The sequence below is a fragment of the Helicoverpa zea genome, chromosome 25 (assembly GCF_022581195.2).
Source record: "Helicoverpa zea isolate HzStark_Cry1AcR chromosome 25, ilHelZeax1.1, whole genome shotgun sequence".
NCBI classification, from domain to species: Eukaryota; Metazoa; Arthropoda; class Insecta; order Lepidoptera; family Noctuidae; genus Helicoverpa; species Helicoverpa zea.
In genome coordinates, this window is record NC_061476.1 from 8,249,455 (window position 1) to 8,272,337 (window position 22,883).

General features: G+C 39.3%; 1 protein-coding gene across 1 annotated transcript in view; it reads left to right on the forward strand.

Moving 5' to 3' along the window:
• The window catches only part of LOC124642620 (facilitated trehalose transporter Tret1-like), a 35,352-nt gene that overhangs the window by 10,852 nt on the left and 1,617 nt on the right, over positions 1-22,883 (forward strand). The window contains exons 2-4 of the mRNA XM_047181130.1: positions 13,765-13,866; positions 17,924-18,059; positions 22,198-22,370. Of these exons, the coding sequence (XP_047037086.1) occupies positions 13,822-13,866; positions 17,924-18,059; positions 22,198-22,370 (354 nt within the window). The 5' untranslated portion in view covers positions 13,765-13,821. The remainder of the gene's footprint in view (positions 1-13,764; positions 13,867-17,923; positions 18,060-22,197; positions 22,371-22,883) is intronic.

Consider the following 22,883-nt stretch of genomic DNA (forward strand, 5'->3'; position numbering starts at 1 on the left):
TTTTCTTCCATTTTCCCCTGTCACTCGTCATACTGACACTCACTCCCTTCCTATTCATATCATCTTTCAGGCAATCCATCCATCTTTTCTTAGGTCTTCCTCTTCCTCTCCATCCATCTACATTCATACTTAGCACACACTTTGTTGCATGCGTATCATCCCTCCTCATTACATGTCCATACCACGACAATCTTCTACTTCTCATCTTTTCTGTAACTGGCGCTACTTTCAGACTTCCTCTAATGTAATCATTCCTCACTTTATCCATTCTTGTAACACCACACATCCATCTCAGCATTCTCATTTCTGTTACATGCACTCTCTTCTCGTCCGTCTTTTTCAATGCCCAACATTCCGATCCATACAGGACGACAGGTCTAATGACGGATTTGTAAATTTTGCCCTTCAGTTTGAGGGGCATCCGCGGGTCACAAATAGCGCTAGTTACCTGTCGCCACTTCATCCATCCAGTATTGATCCGATGCGTAACGTCCCTGTTCACCTCACCGTCACTTTGGACGAGTGAACCAAGGTACCGGAAGTCGGAGCAAACTGGTAGGGGCATGCCGGCTAGGGTTATGGTCATGGGTCCCGAAATACCGCCAAAATCACAATGAAGGTATTCGGTTTTACTCCTGCTCACCTTTAAACCCACTGTCTCCAGTCTCAGCCGCCATGCCTCCAGTCTACTCTGGACCTCTGGCCCACTCTCCCCCACCAGAACAATGTCATCGGCGAAAAGCATACACCAGGGTGCCTCCTCCCGTATATCTGCCGTAAGCGCGTCCATTACAAGCAGGAAGAGATACGGGCTGAGGGCCGACCCCTGATGTAAGCCAACACCTACATTGAAGCTGGTGGTAGTGCCCGCTGCGGACCGGACTTCTGTACGGCATCTGCCGTACATCGCTCGGATCAACTGCACATACTTCCCTGGTATACCTTTCTCCTCAAGGGCCCACCACAAAACCTCACGAGGCACCCGGTCATATGCCTTCTCGAGGTCAACGAACACCATATGCAAGTTTTTGTGTGCACCCCTGTACTTTTCGCACAATTGGCGAATACAGAATATAGCGTCCGTTGTACTCCGACCAGGCATAAAACCGAATTGATTTCGTGCGATATCACTCTCTTCTCTCAGCCTCCTTTCAATAACTTTCTCCCACACTTTCATACTATTATGTTTTTATTGTATTGGAATATATTACCTACAAATTCGTAAAAAAATACAAAACAGTTACCTAATGTGAATAAATTTTAATACTGATTGACATGAATTAATGCCATTCAAATGTTCGCGCAAAAATCCGACTGAACTATTTCTTTTTAAGAAAATCTTGATTCTAATCAAAGTTTTCAGTCAGATACCAGCTCAATACCTGATCTTTCTAATGTGCGTACTGCCATCCATCTTCATACTGATTTATGAGCCCAAACAAACGCCCGACCAAAAGATAGCAATGTGCGGGTCTTATAATTTAGTATAGGTCTGATATTTTGCAAGCACCTGTAAATTGAACCAGTAGTACCTATTATCTTTAATATCTAATATCTATCTTAATAGTACTGAGTGTGTAATATTTCCTACAGAAACGCAATACATAAGCCTTTCACTTTGCAAATAATTGTAGAACCATTGACGAATCTACTTACTAGCCGTTTTCCCGCGGTTTAACCCGCGTCCCGTGGGAACTACCGCCCGTGCCGGGATAAAATATAGCCTATGTTACTCGGGAGGAGTGTAGCTCTCCGACAATGAAAGATTTTTTGAAATCGGTTCAGTAGTTTTGGAGCCTTTAGGGTACAAACAAATAAAAAAGTTTCCTTTTATAATATTAGTACTTATAGGTGACCTTGTATATTTAATTAAGTATAGTCTAAATAGCAAAGTTCGTAATTAAGTAGTATAGTCATTATGTAAGAGCGTGTGGTAATATATCGCTTTCAAGGTGAAGTTGTCTCTAAGTTATAACTAAGTTACACAACCATTTAAAATTTTGATGAAAAAAAAAAGATTTTATTGATTGACTTTGCTATGTATGTAGGTATAGGCCTACTGACATTCATTTGGCCTAGATAAAAAAACAACCTTTTCAGGGGGCCTCCCCTTATAAACCCCCATTATGTACTCCCCTTATGTACTTCCTTTATGTACTCCCCTTATTTACTCCCCTTATGTACTCCCCTTATTTACTCCCCTTATATACTTCCTTATGTACTCCCCTTATGGCCTTCCTTTATGTACTTACCTTATGAAGTTCCTTATATACTCCCATTATGTACACCCGTAATGTACTCCCCTTATGTACTTCCTTATAGAAACGGGGTGTGGCGTACCTAATCACATTAAATTAAATACGTTAATATAATATACTGGTTAATATATTTCGATTAGAACAAAGAAAACATAAAATACGTAAAAAAAAAGAATTTTTCAACACAACAAACAAAGTAAATAGAATATTTTTTAAGCTATTTATACATATATTTCAATAAACACAAAAGTCCATTCATAATACATTATGCAAAGAATTGCAAGTGACAGAGAAAGTAAGAGAAAGCAGAGAGTACACAATACCTTGACGTAAGTAATATGCAAAGATTTGTGTGCGTCATACCTAGCGGTCATATATGTACATATTTATTTACAGACACACAACTTCATGCTAATGTTTTAGGTGTTATGGATTGTCCGTCCCTAGGTTAACTTGTCTGACAAAGCGAGTCTAAGTGGAAATGTGGCATATCACGCGAAAATGTGACGTGATAATACATATAAACGTTGAAATTTGGTTAGATCTAAGAAAACCGCCATGCATGGGTCCCCCCCTTCGACGCAATCTGATATTTTAGGTATTAATAGCGATTTGAGATGAGGTGGTTCTTTTCTAGGAAATTTACCAAACGTGTATTTACAACTTTTTCGAGGATTTTTTACAGTTTACTAAGGACTGCAATCGGCCTGTAGTTTTCAGGTTTATCTGTGGGTCCTCCTTTGTGAATTGGACTCACTGCAACGACTTTCCAATGTTCAGGAAATACACCTGTTTCTAAGCTGAGGTTGATTATGTGTGTTAAGGGAGCTATAATGGAGTTTTGTATCTTTTTCAGAAGTCTCACACCGATTTTGTCGGGTCCAGGGCTTGGATCTCAGTCGGATGTGAATCGTGTGTTGCTTAAGTAAAATTAGTAGAATCGCACCCCAGTAGTTTTAAGAAAAACGGACGTTTAGACTGTTGGTAAAAATAGGCATTAAGTAGCACATAATTTTCAAGATATTGTTGGATGACATTTTAAATTAAATTAAAATTAAATATTGTTTATTTCAGGTAATACACTCACGAAGAGTGTTATACGCACTCCTCGTGTACATTTAAAGCTTAAACTTGAGGTTTTCCTGTTAGATATATTATTACCTGACAATTCAGCTCTCGTTTCATAACTTGGCATCTCTGAAATTGGCTAGTAGAAAACTCAATAGTCATAATGTACCTAATCATACATTCGATAACTTAATGAATTTAGGAATCTATATAATATCAACTTAACTGACTTATTTAACTTATTCTTAAGTTTTATTCTTCACACCACTTAGATAAATTAACAATAATACAAATGTATGACAAACCTATACTTATACACACGGAAATAAAACAATAAAAACCGCATATCACTCTAGTAAATAGAGGGTCAATTGTTTGAGTCAAGTGCGCGAAACTGATTCATGTGACCATAGCTATAGAACTATCACGCAATATATTTACATATTTATATAATGAATATTATAGCATAGAAGCTGAAAAATTGTATGCATGAAAGTGCAGATTTTGAACACATATTAGGCTGAAATTAAATGGAGAGAAGTCTCGATGGGTTTACTAGGTTGTATTTCAGAGTATTGGATTTTTACCTAGACCTCTCCAAATTTTATTCTTATTATAATAATAGCTTCCGCCTGTGGTTTCGCCCGGGTCCTGTAGCAGCCACATCGCGCAATCGGATAAACCTTCCTCCTAGTAAATGGGCTATCTAACACTGAAAGTTATTGAGATAAGCGCGTCCAAGCAAACAAACACTTCAGTTTTTAAATAGTATAAATGTATGTGTTACAGCCAAAGTAATAAGTCTGAATATTATATATATTATCTAGCTATTATTTATAATATCTACTCAATTTGGATAAAGTTATATTATTATTATATGTATGTCTCTACCAGACCTCGGGACAATAGAGTCCCGGATTTTTGGGAGGCGAACGTGGGGCCGAAGCCAACACGCTGAAGCCCTTTTGAGACAACTTTAATGAAATGGTGACACAAAACCGACGATTATCCATGTATACACTATAAAAATGTACCCAAGGACAATCCCCGGTTCTGTGCTAAACTATTGCTAACTATGGATGAAAACTACTTGGGCTATTGTGATGGGATACTAGTGGACTAGGAATGGGGAAACTACGGGAACTATGGCACCTGCCGATAACAATGTAATAAATACACGTAAAAATGGCAGGTGGAGACTCGCCGACTCACTTACTGGGCCCCCGGGAATCAGTCGCTAACTCGCAACAAGGGGGCAACAGGTACATGAGCGGCTGAAGGGTGAGGATACCTCGGCGGACTTTAAACGCAGATCACGCGCTCCCTGTGGGTCCAGCATCACCGGCCCACTCGCCACTTACCACGAGGCACCTACCCTCCAAGCGGGCTGCTAACCCTACTCTAGCGACTCCACTCTGACCGGCCGATGAAGGCAAGCCAAGAGGCGGGAGACCTATCCCCCGTCATGCTTCACTCCGACAGGCCGGAGATGGGGGACAGTATACTCTCCCTGGAGCACTCGGATATATAGCCCCGCGGGGTCGCTACTCCCCGTCATCCGCCTCAGATGTCCTGCGGGGCAATATTATTATTACTAGCCTATAATGTCCCACTGCTGGGCAAAGGCCTCCCCATCTCGCTTCCACACTTCCCGATCCTTCGACCGAGTCCACCAGTCTCGACAGTAGGCGTCTAGTTCGTCACGCCATCTCTTCCGGGGCCTTTCCCGCCTGCGGTGTCCATCCTGGGGTGTCCACTGGGTGACAATAGTGGCCCATCTTTCCGGATGCATACGGCTAACGTGTCCGGCCCAGTTCCACTTCAATGTTGCCGCCTTTCGGCCTACATCAGCAACTCCATAGACTTGGATATAATGTAATAAAACAAGTAGGTAAATATTATTATTACATATTAACTAACTAAAGTGTCTGGTAGCTGAGCTTAATATAAGTCGAAAAAAGCTAGTTAGCCCAGTGCCAGCCCGCTACTACTTTCGCCCCCTCTTTGATTTGTGACTCGGGTCACTATACGGACGGCCCGGAGGACACGGTGAACAACACAGTCTAGGTGTGCCCTGCCTGGGAAGGGCACCGCCGTGCCCTCGTCGAGGCAATAGGCAGCGGCGACCTCACGTGCCCGGCCCTGGTTCAAGCCATGGTCCGGGGTGAGAGGTAATGGGATGCCGTCATCTCATGCAGACGCTAGAGAAGTTAACACCTCTCATCCGAGCTGCTGCCATGGACGTGGAAGACACCAGGGCGCCCCGAATGTCGAGTGACTTCTCCCAGCCATCGTAGGCGTGGATCTGTGGGCGTTGAGTTTCGGGTGGCTCACCTTCTGTCTCTTAGAAGACATGGGCCCGTCTCGGCAGCGCGCGTTGTTCCACGAGCTCCAGGAAGAGATTCAGCAAACCCCAGTGGGTTTAAGTCACTAACAGTCTGACACTCCTTCATGCTGCTAACCCACAGCGGGAGGAATCATTTGATGATTTATCATAAAAAAGTCGACAATAACTTAAACCGTTTTTAAGAATTAGTCAGTGGTAAGTTGGTTGTACCGTATATTATATTATACCAAATATATTATATATATTTATTACTTTGGCTAACTTTGAGTAGCTATTATGAATAATATCCAGTACTGGGATTCTATAAAACTCGATCAACAACTCGCATTTCACTTCGATTCGTAATGTCATTTCATACTTTAGGGGAGGTAGGGGAGGGATGGGCACTTTTTCACAATTTATTGCATAAAAAATCAGATTTTACAGATCATTATCAACTTTTATTGCCATTTCTTATATTCGGCTAGATATAATGAAAGAGCTTTCCTAAAAATTACAATCAGTTTCAACATTACGAGATATTTAAACGGTTTTATTTAGCTCACCCCGTTTGTTTTATTATTTATTCTTGGATCAAATTTAGTAATTCAAATTTCACCCTCTTCCTGTCAACCGATTGGTCTGAAATTTTGTATACACCTTTAATTAAATCCAATATGGCCGCCGGCACAAAATGGCACAGCCCCCTCAATATGGGTATCAAATGAAAGGGCTACACAAGTAGAATACTGTCAGCAACCCCAGCGGGGCGCAACAGGGCCAAGGCCTGCCTGCACGTCGATTCTATAAAATTCGAACAACAACTCGCATTTCACTTCGCTATTCACTCTCACTTCGCATTCGATTCAGAACGACCTTGATTTTGCATTCTGTAAACATCACCTAATCACTTGCGAAGTGAAGTGAGCTCGACATCGACCAATGCTGTGCTAGTGACTTCCCCACTCGACAAAATGTCAACCGAGATTAATCAGTTTTTAATTTTATCAGTTTTGACACAGAATTTTAGCTAAATATGATGTTTTAGTTATAATTTGTTATTGTAAGGAATTTGAGGCAGCTTTTAAGTATAAAATAAACAGAAATCTCTAAATTCGTGCTGTGAATATAATCTATGCTTACCCTACGAAAAAAAATACTGACAGCACTATAATTAAAAATGAAGCTATCGTGAGTAGCTCCTCCATATGTGGGATCCACGTGTAAAATATTTAAATCTGCATCTGTTATCTGAAAAAGAAATAAATTACAATGACTCTATTATACCTAATTATAATTGATTACAACATTGAAATCCATTTTACCAATTGCACATTTCTTGCATGGTAGCCTTTGCGGCAGTAAAACCGTTCTTCGTTCTCTGCTGGTCTCTTCATTGCCACCAGAGTGCCATCAATACAGCCTATGGTGGCTGGAAACCCAAACCTTTTGTAGAACCTGTAATTTACAATAATCACTAACATGATCAACTGTAAAAATAAAAGGGTCAGTTTAATTATAATAATATTAAAATTATATTATATCTAGGTACTAACCTTTCTTTTAAAATTTGCCTTTCTTGCTGATTTTGAGGAAACCTTATATATTTTTTTACTACGGCCGGATTGTTCAGAGCTTCCACTACTTCATTTATGCAACGAGATGCAGACGGTTGCGATAAATAAGTTCTGATGCCCTCTTTAATAACCTTCTGGTAACTGCCACTAGCCAAGAATGATAAAGTACATAGTATCTGTGAAACAATAAATCAATAAAAAATGTAATACCTACTTTATCTGGATTTAGTGAAAACAAAATTGAGACCAATTTGGTTATTTTCATGCTTAAGAGAATACCAATATTATAACTGAAGTACAGAGGCTTTTGAAAACATATCAGCTGGCGGGGAAACCACATAAAGGGAATACTCCTTATTAAGAACTAAGTGTTTTTCTTATTATTGTGTGCTTGATTACAATTTTTCAACTATAAACTGTGTCAATACTTACTTTTACACGAGTTGTAAGTCCTTTGCCTCGACGTTTTGTGGGCTTTATCAGGGGCAGTAAATCAGACTCCAGTTGGTCAATTAGCTCCTTTGACAATCTATATATGCTCACATAGTCATCATCGCGAGTTAATAAAGGTAAACTACGAATTCTAGCAGATTGTTGACGCTTTTCTAAATTATCTAAAGCATGAGCTTCTTCTAATAAAGATTTAAGCAAAAACATTCTAGCCATCGTTAAATGTAGGCACTTAATCACTTTAAAACACTTAGAACTTTATTTAAACACTATTTTAAATATAATAGTCTCTAGATCAAGTTGGCAACGGTACCTGAAACAAGATTCTATAAAGGATTTTTCGCGCAGATTTATAACCTCACAAATTTTCACTGACGAAGAAAAGCCTCCCTACCATAGAGAGCATTGGACACTTTTGACTTAGTTTATGAAAAAAAAATCGGTAAAAAAACTTTTAAGTTAAACGGTTTTATCTTATGTGCACTGAAAACTAGAAAATAAAAAATAGTTACTTACCTGTCAACCTACGTAGGTGGTCCCGGTCATATTAGACTAAAATAAAAACGTGGGGCCCATTAACTATTGCTGTAGTACTCTTTTCTAAAGGTATAATAGGTGTGGATTGCATCGACTTACTATAATTGTAACTGGAGATTTTGACAATCAATAATTAATAATAGAAAATACACATACCTTTCATTAGTTTTCTCTTTATAACGATCCGAAACCGCAACAAAATATTTAAGTACTTTTACGAGTGTTTGTTCTTGACAACTCACAGAAATGACAGATAGTCTATGGATGAACACCGTTACCAGTCGGTAACGTAAACTACCCAATTAAAAAAAAACAAAACTATGATCAGAAATCAGAATAAAAGGACCCCCCTTTTATTCTGATTTGATCATGTCTCCCAACTGCCCATCTCTCCCCTACCTCCCCTATAGATAGACAGATTTTGACAAATCTGTCAAAATCTCGACTTTGATTTAGTTCAACTTGTCAACACGCTCGATAGTGAAGCGCTAGTGTAGTTTGACAATGTCAATCACGAAACTTTAAGGTAGAATTCCGTGGGTCGCGATTGTCGCAGCCGCGCGCGACAAAAGTCAACCTATGAAAATGTATGGCACCGCTGCCGAGGGCTGCGACAGTCGCGCGCGGACGACGAATTTCGTGAGCCGCTCGCGGCCGTACGCTTCTCAACATGGTCTAGCGCTTAATAACATCTATAGAATTTTAGTAAAACCAGAATTAAATTTTTGACAATGCCGCGAGCAGCTTACGAAATTCGTCGGCCGCGCGCGACTGTCACGGGCCTCGACAACGGTGCCATACATTTTCAAAGGTTGACTATTGTCGCGTCCACGGAATTCTACCTTTAGATCGAAGTCGAAGTGAGAGTGATGTCGAAGTGAGTTGTGATATTTTATAGAATCGACATGCAGATAAAGTGATTAATTTATCACATTGTCAAGTCAATTTGGGTATTATGTACAGTGATCAGTGATTATCTATACATATAATAAATCTGTAAAAAAACTGTGTCTGTACATTGAATATATTAAAAAAATAATAATTGGGTGGGGTTCAGAAACAGTAATGGAGCACAAATCCAAAAAAAAATTCTGTCTGTATGTCTGTATGTCTGTATGTCTGTATGTCTGTATGTCTGTTTGTTTGTACACGCTAATCTTCCGAACTACTGAACGGATTTCAATGATTTTTTCTTTGTTGTATCAGTATTAAGCCTGGTCAACATATAGGCTATAATTTATCTTCGAAACTTGAAGACCTGATGCAGAACACCAACAGACCAATAAAACTATAAGAGATACAAACATGGTGCCGTGGCAAAAATTGTTTCATTTGATGAGCATTTTCAGCTGAGATAATAAATTTTAAGATCTGGAACACCTGATGTGGAATCCCAAGAGCCCAGCTTCTCTGTACCATATACAGGTATGACGTTTTAGCAAAAGTTGTTCAATTTGATAAGCACTTTCTATTGACTTATACAAATTGAAGATCTAAAACATCTGATGTGGAACTCCAGGGGCCCAGCTAGACTATAGCATATAGAGGTATGACGTTTTAGCAAAAGTTGTTCAATCTGATAAGCACTCTCTGTTGACTTATAAAAATTGAAGATGTAAAACACCTGATGTGGAACTCCAGGAGCCCTGCTAGACTATATGAAGCATATGAAGATATGATGTTTTAGCAAAAGTGGTTCAATCTGATAAGCACTCTCTATTGACGCATTTTTCTTTTCTCTCTCACACAAACAAATAATAACGAAGATACAACAACGCTTGAATTTCGTGTTAAGTCACTGCTTAGTACAAATTTTACATACCTAGACGTGGCGTCACGAGCCCCCACTCTCTAACTTTGTTACGTTATATCTCATTATTATTTTGTATGTCTCTTCCAGACCTCGGGACTACAGAGTTCCGAATTTTTGGGAGGCAAACGTGAGGCCAAAGCCAACACGCTGAAGTCCTTTTGAGACAACTTTAATGAAATGGTGACACAAAACCGACGATTATCCCTTTATACACTATAGAAATGAATCCAAGGACAATCCCCGGTGGACGTCGTTAAAAAAAAGACAATCCCCGGTTCTGTGCTAAACTATTGCTAACTATGGAGGAAAACTACTTGGGCTATTGTGATGGGATGTTAGTGGATGACAATGTATTAGGTACATGTAAAAACGGCAGGTGGAGACTCGCCACCTCACTTACTGGGCCCCCGGGAACCAGTCACTGAATAGCAACAAGAGGGCAACAGGGACATGAGCGGCTGAAGGGTGAGGATACCTCGGCGGACTTTAAACGCAGATTACGCGCTCCCTGTGCTTAACATGAGGCACCTATCCTCCGAGCAGGGCTACTAATCCTGCTCTAGCGACTCCACTCTGGACGGCCAAGTCAAGCCAGAGGCGTGAAACCTACCCCCGTCATGGTTCACTCCGACCGGCCGGAGATGGGGGACAGTATACACTCCCTGGAGAACTCAGTATATATAGCCCCGCGGGGTCGCTACTCCCCGTCATCAGCCTCAGATGTCCTGCGGTGCCTATATCTCATTATTATTGTCGTTATTATCTCAAGAGCCTTTGTCCCAATTATGTTAGGGTCGACTTCCAGTCACGATGCAACTGAGTACCAGTGTTTTACAAGGAGCGACTGCCTATCTGACCTCCACAACCCGGTTACCCGCTCAACCCAACACCCCTTGGTAAGACTTACTGGCTTCTGACTACCCATAACGACTGCCAAGAATGGAATGTTCAATGACAGTCGGAACCTACAGTTTAACATCCCCTCCAAATAACGGTCATTGGTATCCAAAATATACGTAGAAAGTACATACGAACTAAACCACCACGAATTCCACTAAGTTACCACGACTTTGTCATCTATTTAATGTTTTTTTACGTAGTATTTTTGCCACACACAACTTAAATGCGGACTAATTAGAATCACTACTTTTATCCCTATGTTCACGTCTATTGCGACTATTCAGATCTTTGATTTTGCTGACCCCGTAGTCGCTGGCATACTTAAGGGACAGGATCCGCGTACGAAGTCGCGGGCAGAAGCTAGTGTATAATATTTAATTAATCACTATGGCTGTAACATATGCATGTGTGAGTCATGCAGTAGGATAGTATGATAATGCCACACATTAAAGTCAGTCATCCAAACTAATCAATACAAACACTCAGCCACTGTTAGCTCTTAATCAAATAGCTAGGAGAGATAGCAATGCGGATTTCCCCGTGTGTCAACGGAGCAAGGAAAGATAGCGGAGATGATATACGGGAAATAAGTCAGGCTCCTTCTTGAAGTTCTAGTAACGTACGATAGTATGAGTTACTAGAACTAACGAGGTGTTCGGGTTCCTTGTCAAATCAATACCAATCTATCGAAGAATGGTCTTGATGTTTTTGTGATATAATTTTGAAATTAATCCGCGTGTTCCATAGAAGGCGTGTAAGGGTGGAGCTAGTGATGTTCGTCGTCCCTCGAACACCCGCATTTTGACGTGCTACTTTCTTAGGACATTTTGCAGTTATGACATCTCCGCTAGTCATTTTGTTCTCCATGACTAATAGATATTATGCTTTCATAGATATAACTAAGCTATGTTCTAGTGTGCTAAATACACGTAATATACCTATATGTTGTCTCTTTCGCTTTAATGCATTTTCTCTCTATCTGTCACTTAGCAAGCACTTAACTTTCCTCGTGCATAGGCTTGTATTTCTAGAAAATACTATCATTATGTTAACACTTCATATAAATTTTTATTGTATATAGTAGTTTTTGCTTATATGGCAAGAATGTGATGATGGCAGATAAAAGAGTATGGAGGAAGGAATCATGCTGCGCCGACCCCAAATAAAATTGAAATAAGAGGATGATGATGATTTTTAGGTCTGAGGAATAGTTTTTCGTGAAACATTTGAAAGACAATAAATATTAAACATTGGTAAATATACACATAGTGAAATCTTACAATAAGGCCTCAATTACGGGGACGCGGGGCGTCTCGCGTCGCGAGTGGCGTGGCGTCTCGCGGCGCGTCAGACGTTTTTACTGTTTACGGTGGGGCGGCGCGTGAAGCGGCACGCATCATCGCACGCGTAAACACAAACTTATAGCAATATATGACCATGTTCATAGAGAAGCGAGACGGGAAGCGTGGCGGTGCCCGCCGCGGCGCCCGCGGCGTATCCTCTAGCAGTCTAGCGTGTAGCGAAGCACGCGGCGGGCAACGCAGCGGCGCACGCCTTGATCAAATCGACTAGTTTTTATCGATCTAGCGACATAGCTTCATCGAGAATTGCCGCTGCGTGCGCCGCCGCGATAAACGCCGCGTGGGACGCGTCGGTGCCATCCGCGAGCTCGGCCGCAAAAAACGCCCTAATTCAAACAAACGCGTCTAAAATCGCTTCTCCGTAAACGCACTCATACAACGCCATATATTTGAATTCAGTGCGGGCCGCGCTACTCAACGCAACGCGCAACGCCCCGCGTCTCCGTAAATGAGGCCTAACAGCGACATAGTTTATCACAGTGTTTTTCTTCCTTTTTCAACTACATCAAATAGATTACTTAGGACCTAATAAGATTAAGTAATACCTACAACTCTGTGTATAAATGATCTATCTGCGAGCTTATATACTGCGACTTTCACTCGGCCTGTCTAACTACATGTCTAATGTAACTGCCATCATGTGACTAGACCGATTGGTTCTAGGTATCACTAACTTACTATTGCAAGGGAAATCTTGTTATTTAAGTACTAAATAATATATGGAGGCATATAATAAGATTTCGTTATTATTTTTGAATAATAAATGACTAGAAAAGTATGTACTGAACAAACAAAGCACATGAAACAGATAAAAGTGAAATCCTTGAATATAAGGAGCTAAAAGTCTGACACTCCCTCACTGCTACTAACCCACAGCGGGAGGAGTCATTTTTTCCGTCGTTAAAAAAAAGTATACTTACTTGACTTTTACAAGAGAGTTCATGAAATATAAAAATAAAATACCCTTTGCTCCCATTTTCTTATAGAATCGTTGATACATAATGAATGTAGTATGTCACCTATGTTAATCATGTCGGATATAATTGTTGAATAAGTACTACTTAAATGTTTATAAACTCTGACATCTGTGCTCGAGCAACTAACCCGACAGATACAATAATAACTGCAGTTACTCGCATCATTAAGAATTCTTCATACTCATATGATACACCAGTCTTACCAAGGGGTAATGTATTTCCCGGGTAACTGGGTTGAGGAGGTCAGATAGGCAGTCGCTCCTTGCAAAACACTAGTACTGAGCTGCATCTGTTTAGACTGGAAGTTAGATGTTACGAAAAGATGTAATGCAGATATTTCCAAAGTAGGCTTTCCTACATTTGTAATTGAATGGCTACAGTTAACTTAGCTTTTTTAGAACTAACTAGGTACTTCACTGTTTGTGGCAATAAAAACAGCTAATGTCTAAATGATCTTTGTAAAGTAAATAATAATATCTGTTCTCTTTTGTTACCAGATGCCCACAACTTGAAGATCAATGAAGTAAATTTTGGACTTCGTTCAGCACCTTCACATGATGACAGAAAATTACGAGTGGATCTCGCCCTTCGTGCGCCAGGTTTGTCATTTTTCAGTTAACATAATAAGTTAAGTTGTAGTCTGTGGGTATTGTTCGAATGAAATTTCCTAGATGCAGTTTCAGTAAATAGCCAACTATGTATCTATTAACTCGTCAAAAGGGCAAACTCAATCAATGACCGGTGCTTGATTGTTTCTAAGTTCTTTATCATATGTATTTGCTAAGCTTCAAACTTCCTAATGCATATTTTTTGCCCTTATTGAGCTAAGTGCGATTTTATATCAGCATCCGCGAACGAAACGGGTTTTATTTCTTCGGTCAAAAACCTGATATTTATTACGTACGGTAACCCAAACCAAAAGTAAGTTTTATCCTTATAAATTTATCTTTATGAACTAAAACAAACATTGTGCACGATTGCATCGCAAAAACTTTAATCATTTTACTTAGTTACCAGTTTCATATAAGTATGTACAAGTAACCAGTAAAAACTGCGATCTGAAATATTATTAAAGCAGTAATATAGGTATTTTATCAGGAACCGATTTCTAGCAAATGTATGCAGGCTAGGAAAATGTTTATCTCTTGTAAGGTGAAATTAATAAGGTTGATCACAAGGCTGTTATTTAATAATACTACAAATATAGTTATCGGCACGGATATTGAGCACTGACCTTCACCTGCGCAGAAGCGATTTATTGGTTTACTAGCTTCTGCCCGAGACTTCGTACGCGGATCCTGTCCCTTATGCCAGCGACTACGGGGTCAGCAAAATCAAAGATCTGAACCGTCTGATATTGAATTTTAAGGGCCCGTTGACTTGAAAACAACGGAATACGGATAAACATTAGAAACGTTCCATATATTTAATTAAATTGGACTAAACAAAACGCTGAGAACTGAACCGCAATAGGCGTGATCATAGGGATAAAAGTAGTGATTCTAATAAGTCTGCATTTAAGTTATGTGGCAAAAATGTTACACGTATTATTACGTAAAAAAACATTAAATAGATGACAAAGTCGTGGTGACTTAGTGGAAGTCGTGGTGGTTTAGTGGGTAGAGAACCAATCTCTCAAGTATGAGCGTGCGTCTTTGATTCCAGGTCTGGCAAGTGCCTGCCAATGCAACTTTTCTAAGTTCGTATGTACTTTCTACGTATATTTTGGATACCAATAACCGTTATTTGGAGGGGATGTTAAACTGTAGGTTCCGGCTGTCATTGAACATTCTTGGCAGTCGTTATGGGTAGTCAGAAGCCAGTAAGTCTTACCAAGGTATGTTGGGTTGAGCGGGTAACCAGGTTGTGGAGGTCAGATAGGCAGTCGCTCCTTGTAAAACACTGGTACTCAGTTGCATCGTGACTGGAAGTCGACCATAACATAATTGGGACAAAGGCTCTTGAGATAATAACGACAATAATAATGAGATATAGGCACCGCAGGACATCTGAGGCTGATGACGGGGAGTAGCAACCCCGCGGGGCTATACTATATGCTGAGTTCTCCAGGGAGAGTATCCCCCATCTCCGGCCGGTCGGAGTGAACCATGACGGGGGTAGGTCTCACGCCTCTGGCTTGGCTTGGCCGTCCAGAGTGGAGTCGCTAGAGCAGGATTAGTAGCCCTGCTCGGAGGGTAGGTGCCTCATGGTAAGCACAGGGAGCGCGTAATCTGTGTTTAAAGTCCGCCGAGGTATCCTCACGCTTCAGGTTCCCGGGGGCCCAGTAAGTGAGGTGGCGAGTCTCCACCTGCCATTTTTACATGTACCATTGACATCCACTAACATCCCATCACAAATAGCCCAAGTAGTTTCCCTCAATAGTTAGCAATAGTTTAGCACAGAACCGGGGATTGTCTTTTTTTTAACGACGTCCACCGGTGAATGTCCTTGGGTTCATTTCTATAGTGTATAAAGGGATAATCGACGGTATTGTGTCACCATTTCATTAAAGTTGTCTCAAAAGGGCTTCAGCGTGTTGGCTTCGGCCCCACGTTTGCCTCCCAAAAATTCGGAACTCTGTAGTCCCGAGGTCTGGAAGAGACATACAAAATAATAATGAGATATAACGCAACAAAGTCGGAGAGTGAGGGCTCGTGACGCCACGTCTAAGTATGTAAAATTTGTACTAAGCAGTGACTTAACGAAGCGTTGTTGTATCTTCGTTATTATTTGTTTGTGAGAGAGAGAGAAAAGAAAAATACGTGTCCATTATTTTAGGATAGGATTCACCATACCTATTTCATAACATTCATTTCTATACATTTCAAGTGTAGTATTGCTCTTGAAGTTTCATATCAGGTGTTCCAGATCTTCGATGTTTATACATCAATAGAGAGTGCTTATCAGATTGAACCACTTTTGCTAAAACGTCATATCTTCATATGCTATAGTCTAGCTGGACTCCTGGAGTTCCACATCAGGTGTTTTACACCTTCAATTTGTATAAGTCAACAGAGAGTGCTTATCAGATTGAACAACTTTTGCTAAAACGTCATACCTCTATATGCTATAGTCTAGCTGGGCACCTGGAGTTCCACATCAGGTGTTTTAGATCTTCAATTTGTATAAGTCAATAGAAAGTGCTTATCAAATTGAACAACTTTTGCTAAAACGCCATACCTGTATATGGTACAGAGAAGCTGGGCTCTTGGGGTTCCACATCAGGTGTTCCAGATCTTCAAATTTATTATCTCAACTAAAAATGCTCATCACATGAAACAATTTTTGCCATGGCACCATTTTTATATCTCTTATAGTTTTGTTGGTCTGTTGGAGTTCTGCATCAGGTCTTCAAGTTTCGAAGATATATTATAGCCTATATGTTGACCAGGCTTAATACTGATACAACAAAGAAAAAATCATTGAAATCCGTTCAGTAGTTCGGAAGATTAGCGTGTACAAACAAACAGACATACAGACATACAGACATACAGACAAACAGACAGAATTTTTTTTTTGGATTTGTGCTCCATTACTGTTTCTAAACCCCACCCAATTATTATTTTTTAAATATATTCAATGTACAGACACAGTTTTTTTACAGATTTATTATATGTATAGATTGCCTTATGTGTACAGTGCGCAAAGCGATCCCTACTCTTCCGCCGAGAGCTCAATATCCGTGCCGGTAACTATACCTCATCACATGATGTTTGGTGAGCGTTGATGTACCAGCGGAAGGTCTATGATCTATAAACCCATATTATGGTTCGCAAAATTCTGTGGAGAGAAGCTTATTTACATCTCGAACTTTATTGTCAAAGTCAAGTTTAATAAATTGCAATTTTTTAAAGGTTGTAAATTTTTTTACAGTGACTTAAGCTAGCCGGAAAATAAGACGATATTAAACTAAACAAGGAAGAGATAGTAAAACCTAAAACATAAACGAATTAGCTTTTTGGTTCAAACAAAACAATATTTACTTATAAATATTTTATTTCTAATATGAATAAATTTAGCCTGTTTACAAACGTTTAGCGGTTTTTATAAGAACACACATTTACTTTACAATAGTTTTACAAAATGATCTTATTATAGGGAAATATTAAAACTAAGTATCAAAATATTCATCCGCATCGCTGTCAGCTGGGATCGTGCCCAAAAGGCTGGCTGCATTGCCACGCTGGATGGCAATGCATATCCTTTGACCGAAGTATAGGCCAGCCCTTTGGTCACGAGTGGACTCCACTAATCGCTTACTAATTTCTCGAAAGAGTCTGTGGGCACTTGGGCCCCATGGTCCCAGGGTTTCAACCCCAAACGGCTCAAAAATGCAATTGCCGGTGAGCAACAATAAACAACTTATAAATATGTATTAGTCATTTTGATTTTCTTCCATTTTAATCATAAACTACACTTGAGCTATAACTTTAGTTTTAACAAGAAATGAGTCTTAGCAACTAAAAGCGCAAATGAAAAAATAGTCACAAATATTTTAAACCCACTTAGACCTAACCTAAAGCACAGATTACTAAATAGCCTTGGCTTTGTGAGGCTTCACGCCCATCTTACAATATTATTTCTCCAACTCAGAAACTATCACACATCCTATATCCAAAACGGCATGATCACTAACTCTTCGAATCTACCTTCCAGCTGCTGGCAGTAAGCGGAGTGGTGATGTACATGATCGGCACGGGCGCCAACATCGCCTTCCCAGGAGTTCTGCTGCAGCAGCTGAGGGAACCAGCCTCGGCGTTGCGGCTCACACCTGACCATGAGTCTTGGATAGGTAGGTTGAAGTTCTTGGATATCAATGACTGATTGAAGGTGAAGGAAAACATCTTGAGGTAACCTGGTCTATAAAGTCTGAAATCATCAACCCTCAATACTCGATAACTTTATTGCATACCATAATGTGTTGCAAGGCAAAGGTAAAAAACGGTAAAATTAAACAAAAACAATTATATACCTCGTCGGGCACAGCAAGTTGGAGTATTGACGTGATTACCGCTCAATCCTTCTCTGTGTGAGAGGAAGTCTCTGCTCAGCAGTGGGACGATAAAAAGGGCTGATGATGAAATCCAGAAATTAGAAACAAATCAACGGTAACCTGTCAATGAGATGCTAAATAAGTATTTTTCTACACAAAATCAATTTGATACAACAAGCGACAATGTCGCAACATAACCGAACTTAGCCATGCGTGACTAAAACCAAATTCGCGGTGGAGCCCTGCCGACGTAAAAAAATCTACATATAATACAGAAAAAAACTTCAAATTATTCACAGTCACGTCACTGGAGTATAAAATGTATAATTTAGTTCACGTGCTTATAAAATAGCAGCTGAATACCACGTGCGTGTGTGCGAGTGAATAGAGAATTGCTAAGATCACGGAGGAAGGGATGATAGCGGAGATACCATAAGGAAGATAGGTCAGGCGCCTTCTTGTAGGTGAAGCAACGTACGACAGGCGTGATCAGGTACTAGAACTAACGAGACGTTCGTGTTCCTTGTCAAATCAAAACCAATCTAACAAAGATTGTTCTTAATAGATTGGCGTGTAAAGATGGAGCTACTAACGTTCCTCTTCCTCGAACATCCGCATTTTGACGCGCTACTTCTAAGAAGATTCTTAGAAGATTCTGCGTTATGACATCTCCGCCGCTAGTCATTTTATTCTCCGTGCCCAAGATTAACCGATTACAGTTATTATATGGTAGATTATCCTCCAACACTGCATGCGTCATAGTTTCCTTGTTTAATTTAAATAATATACATCTTGTATCTTATGAATGAACACACATTTTTATTTATTTTAAAACTGGTTTTGCTCGTACATTTATTAGGTGTCCCTTGTTCTTTAATAGAATTAAATTATGTGTGTGAAAGTGAGCGAATGATACATTGTGTGTCTGGTGTCATACCTAGACTGTCTGGCGCACCGTTATAACGGTACATGCAGTATTTTAATTAAGATGATTTAAATAAGTAATTGAATACAACATACGAACGCGAATAAACGTTTTGATTTGATTTGATTTGATTTGAACATTTTCAGTTTCTAGATATCTCCTTATGTTATCTAACAGTTATAACATCTGGTTGAATCTGCATCTGGAAACCACTCAAGTAATAATAATTGAAAACACTGATTTAAACTTGCACTGATTTACTTGGTATTCGTAAAGTCTATGATACATAATATTAGGAATGGTAGAAGAGTATTTATATGACTATAACCAGAGCTAGGTACCCAATCATAGGACCAGTTTGAAACAATGGTCACGTTATGACTGGCTAGCCTAGTCGTCACCAAATAAGTTCCTAGAACGAATCGAAGTAGGAATTCCATGAATGATATCTAATATTCTATCAGAATAACAATAGGAGCTTCATAAAAAACAACCTGGCTATAGTGGCAATGAGTTACTAGTGTTGGCGTACGTCAAAAAATTTTGTTACGTGTAATATTATTTTTTTCAGTCTGATAAGCATTTGTAAGTTCGGTCTCGCTTCTAAAAATAGATCGTGCTTATGACGACAATGTTCACGTAACAGGATAGTGTCACAAAATGTTAAAGATTATCACAAATTATAATAATTTTAGACACAATATAAATTAAACTGACCTCGCACTATATTGCAAATCATGTCGGTATGGCTGTACAGTGTACGTACACTGTATGGTAAAATCATTGTGAAATCATTTTATACCACCATTGACGTCATTTCATATAAATATTACCATATTTATTGTAACCCAAAATAGATTAAAATACCTATGTTGCTAAAATTAATTAAATAATATATAAGTATCTTAAAATAACTTTACCTATATGCACGATAAACTTTGGCACCCAATATTTTCATTCATTTTTTTTTTGAAAATTGTTTACCTATTTATTGGGTTAATTAATTTGCGTCATGTGATGGTCAAAACAAAAAACATATTAGGTACTTACCTACTAGACATATTTTTTTAAATATTATGTACCTATTTGATGTTTATTTTGCCTACTTATATCTATGTAAGTTGTCTGTTGTGCGTGATAAGGTCAAACCGAAATAATAAGCTATCTGCGGTTTTACCATTCCTTACTGTACTTAGTGTAGCTCTATGATTTCAGACTTATGCCCGGTTTCTGAAGTCTCTGGATATCTCTTCGTTAGTTATCGATTCGACAAAGTTATTGAATTGATAAACACTGTTTAACTTTTGCTGCGTTTCCGAGCACCAAACTGCCAGATAAATAGTTAAGGAACCGATACGTACTTACTTAATCTGTCGATAGATGGCTCTTTTACAAATGTACGTTTAAAATTATATAAAAAACGCAATAAAAAGTTGTTCCAACTCAGACCATGTGCATTGAAGGAGCGCAACAGGAGGTAGAGTAGGGGTGATGAATATCATCCAGATGTATTACGATGTTTTTTTCAAACCGATATCTCTTAAATAAAACTACTTTCACGGATTTTACGTACTTTTGCGATAAAATCCGTAAAATTAATGTCTAATAATCGCGTAAGTGTCAGAAATCAATATGTAAAACGATATCTTTTTCAAATTCTATGTAGGTAAACATTTCGATAGAATTTCTCCTGTCCATTATATTCCGTGACACTAATATGATATATTAGAAATTATTTCAAGCACTTCGAAATCCGATTGTGATGAGCTGCTTCCATCCATGCTATCTATATTCATTGTTTGTATTTTTATAAGTAGGCATTTTTTTTTATTTGTAGGCAACTCCATAAGCTAGGAACCAATCTAAGTTGTACTTTCTTTATATTATTACGTACATACAAGCCTATATCGTCTACAGTCAAAGGATTGAGATATCGGCACTCGGTAGTCACGAGCTCACGACTCTTCAAGGTTTCTTTACTCTCCTCTCCCGAGTGGCTTTAAGCACGTGACTGTTTGTAACTTACAACACTGATGCTTTGAACAAATGATGTTACAAATGCTACATACAGGGGCCCGATTCTCCTTAGTTAATAATGTCAAAATCGAATAGAAATCGAATCGCAATATGATCGCAATAGCAATTTTAACCATATCGAGCAGTCTGCTACTAATATAAGACCAATCGTATTCCAACAACATTCGATTGGTTTGCGATTGGTCTGCTATTTTGGTGATTTTGGTATATACGGTAGTTTGTTATACAATCATATTGCAATCGTAAATCATTTGCAGACAAAATGATTCATTATTGAATAAAAACGTTGGATAAAAACGTTTATTTCAAAGAAAAAATGGCGGAATGCTACATACGCTTCAATAGTAATCGAGTCGGGATTGGATCGCAGTCGAACGTGAATCGAATGGCGCTTAAGTAAAATTAGGAGAATCGGGCCCCAGGAATGTAAGGACTATCGAGAAAAGAATAAATATGTCTACCGATATGACTGAACCGGTAAAAGTTTTAGTGAACTGGATGTTGGATGGATGTTCCCACCCAGATGACCGATCTCTTTATACTGTAGAAATACAGCCTTAAATAACAATATGTAATTGCAATCAATCTTATTCCGTCGAAATCAATCTTTAGGATAAGATGTTGAGGAGTATTCCATGCGATTACGGTACGTACAGACCTACGTGGCACAACAATTGAGTCTAGAGCAAATATTATTAGGATTGTGTGCAAATATCTTATGTTTGCAAACCGTTCTCTCGTCGATTCCTAGAATAGAAAAAAATATAAAGCTCTTATCTCAGATATTTACGCCAAAATATATAATAAACTGTGTTACCTTTAAATATTGAGCTCAGATGTACTAAGTTTGAAATGTAGCAAAGCATGTTACTTCAAAATTTCATTTTAAATGTTTAGAGGACCTTACTTGACAGTCCGTTCTTCCTACCTGACCTTTTACAGTCTTTCCTAATGCTCCTATATGTCTGATTCCAGCTTCAATCCTGGGTCTGGCACTGATCCTGGGCATCGTGGTAGCGCCATTCAGCCTGCAGAAGCTGGGCCGCAAGCTGACCAACCAGCTCAGCACACTGCCGACCCTCGGGGGGTGGGCACTGCTGGCTGCGGCCAGGGGACCCACTGCCTTGCTTATTAGTCGATCACTACAGGTAATTGTAGTTTATCGTCTTTTTTTTTGTTCTGTAATAGGGGTTAATCTCCCCTTCCGCCCCTCTACCACATCTATGCACACAAACAATAAAATACACAAAAAATGCCTTTGATTTGGTTATTCAGTTGTGGGTTTGACTCGGAACTATATCGCTGAATGTCCAATTAATGAAAGAGGCATTGCTTTGCGTTTGTACTTGAATACAGTAGTGTAGTGCTTATTTCAGCTTTGATGATCCGTAAAACAGAAATGGTGTGGGTGTGAATTGTTGTCGATTTCAGAACCAGACCCTTACTTACTCCTGCTTAATAATGTGTCTCTTCAAGCGTAATTTTTAAAAGAGGCAACATGAAAACATTGTTATTGGTCCAGACACACGTTTGGTTACACGTATTTCTGTTGTTAGCAAAATAAACATTAGCAATGTAACAAACGCGCGCCAATAAAATCAATTGCTAACAATATGTTGAAGTTAACTTTGATGAGCTACAAATTGACCCAGTTGAATCTG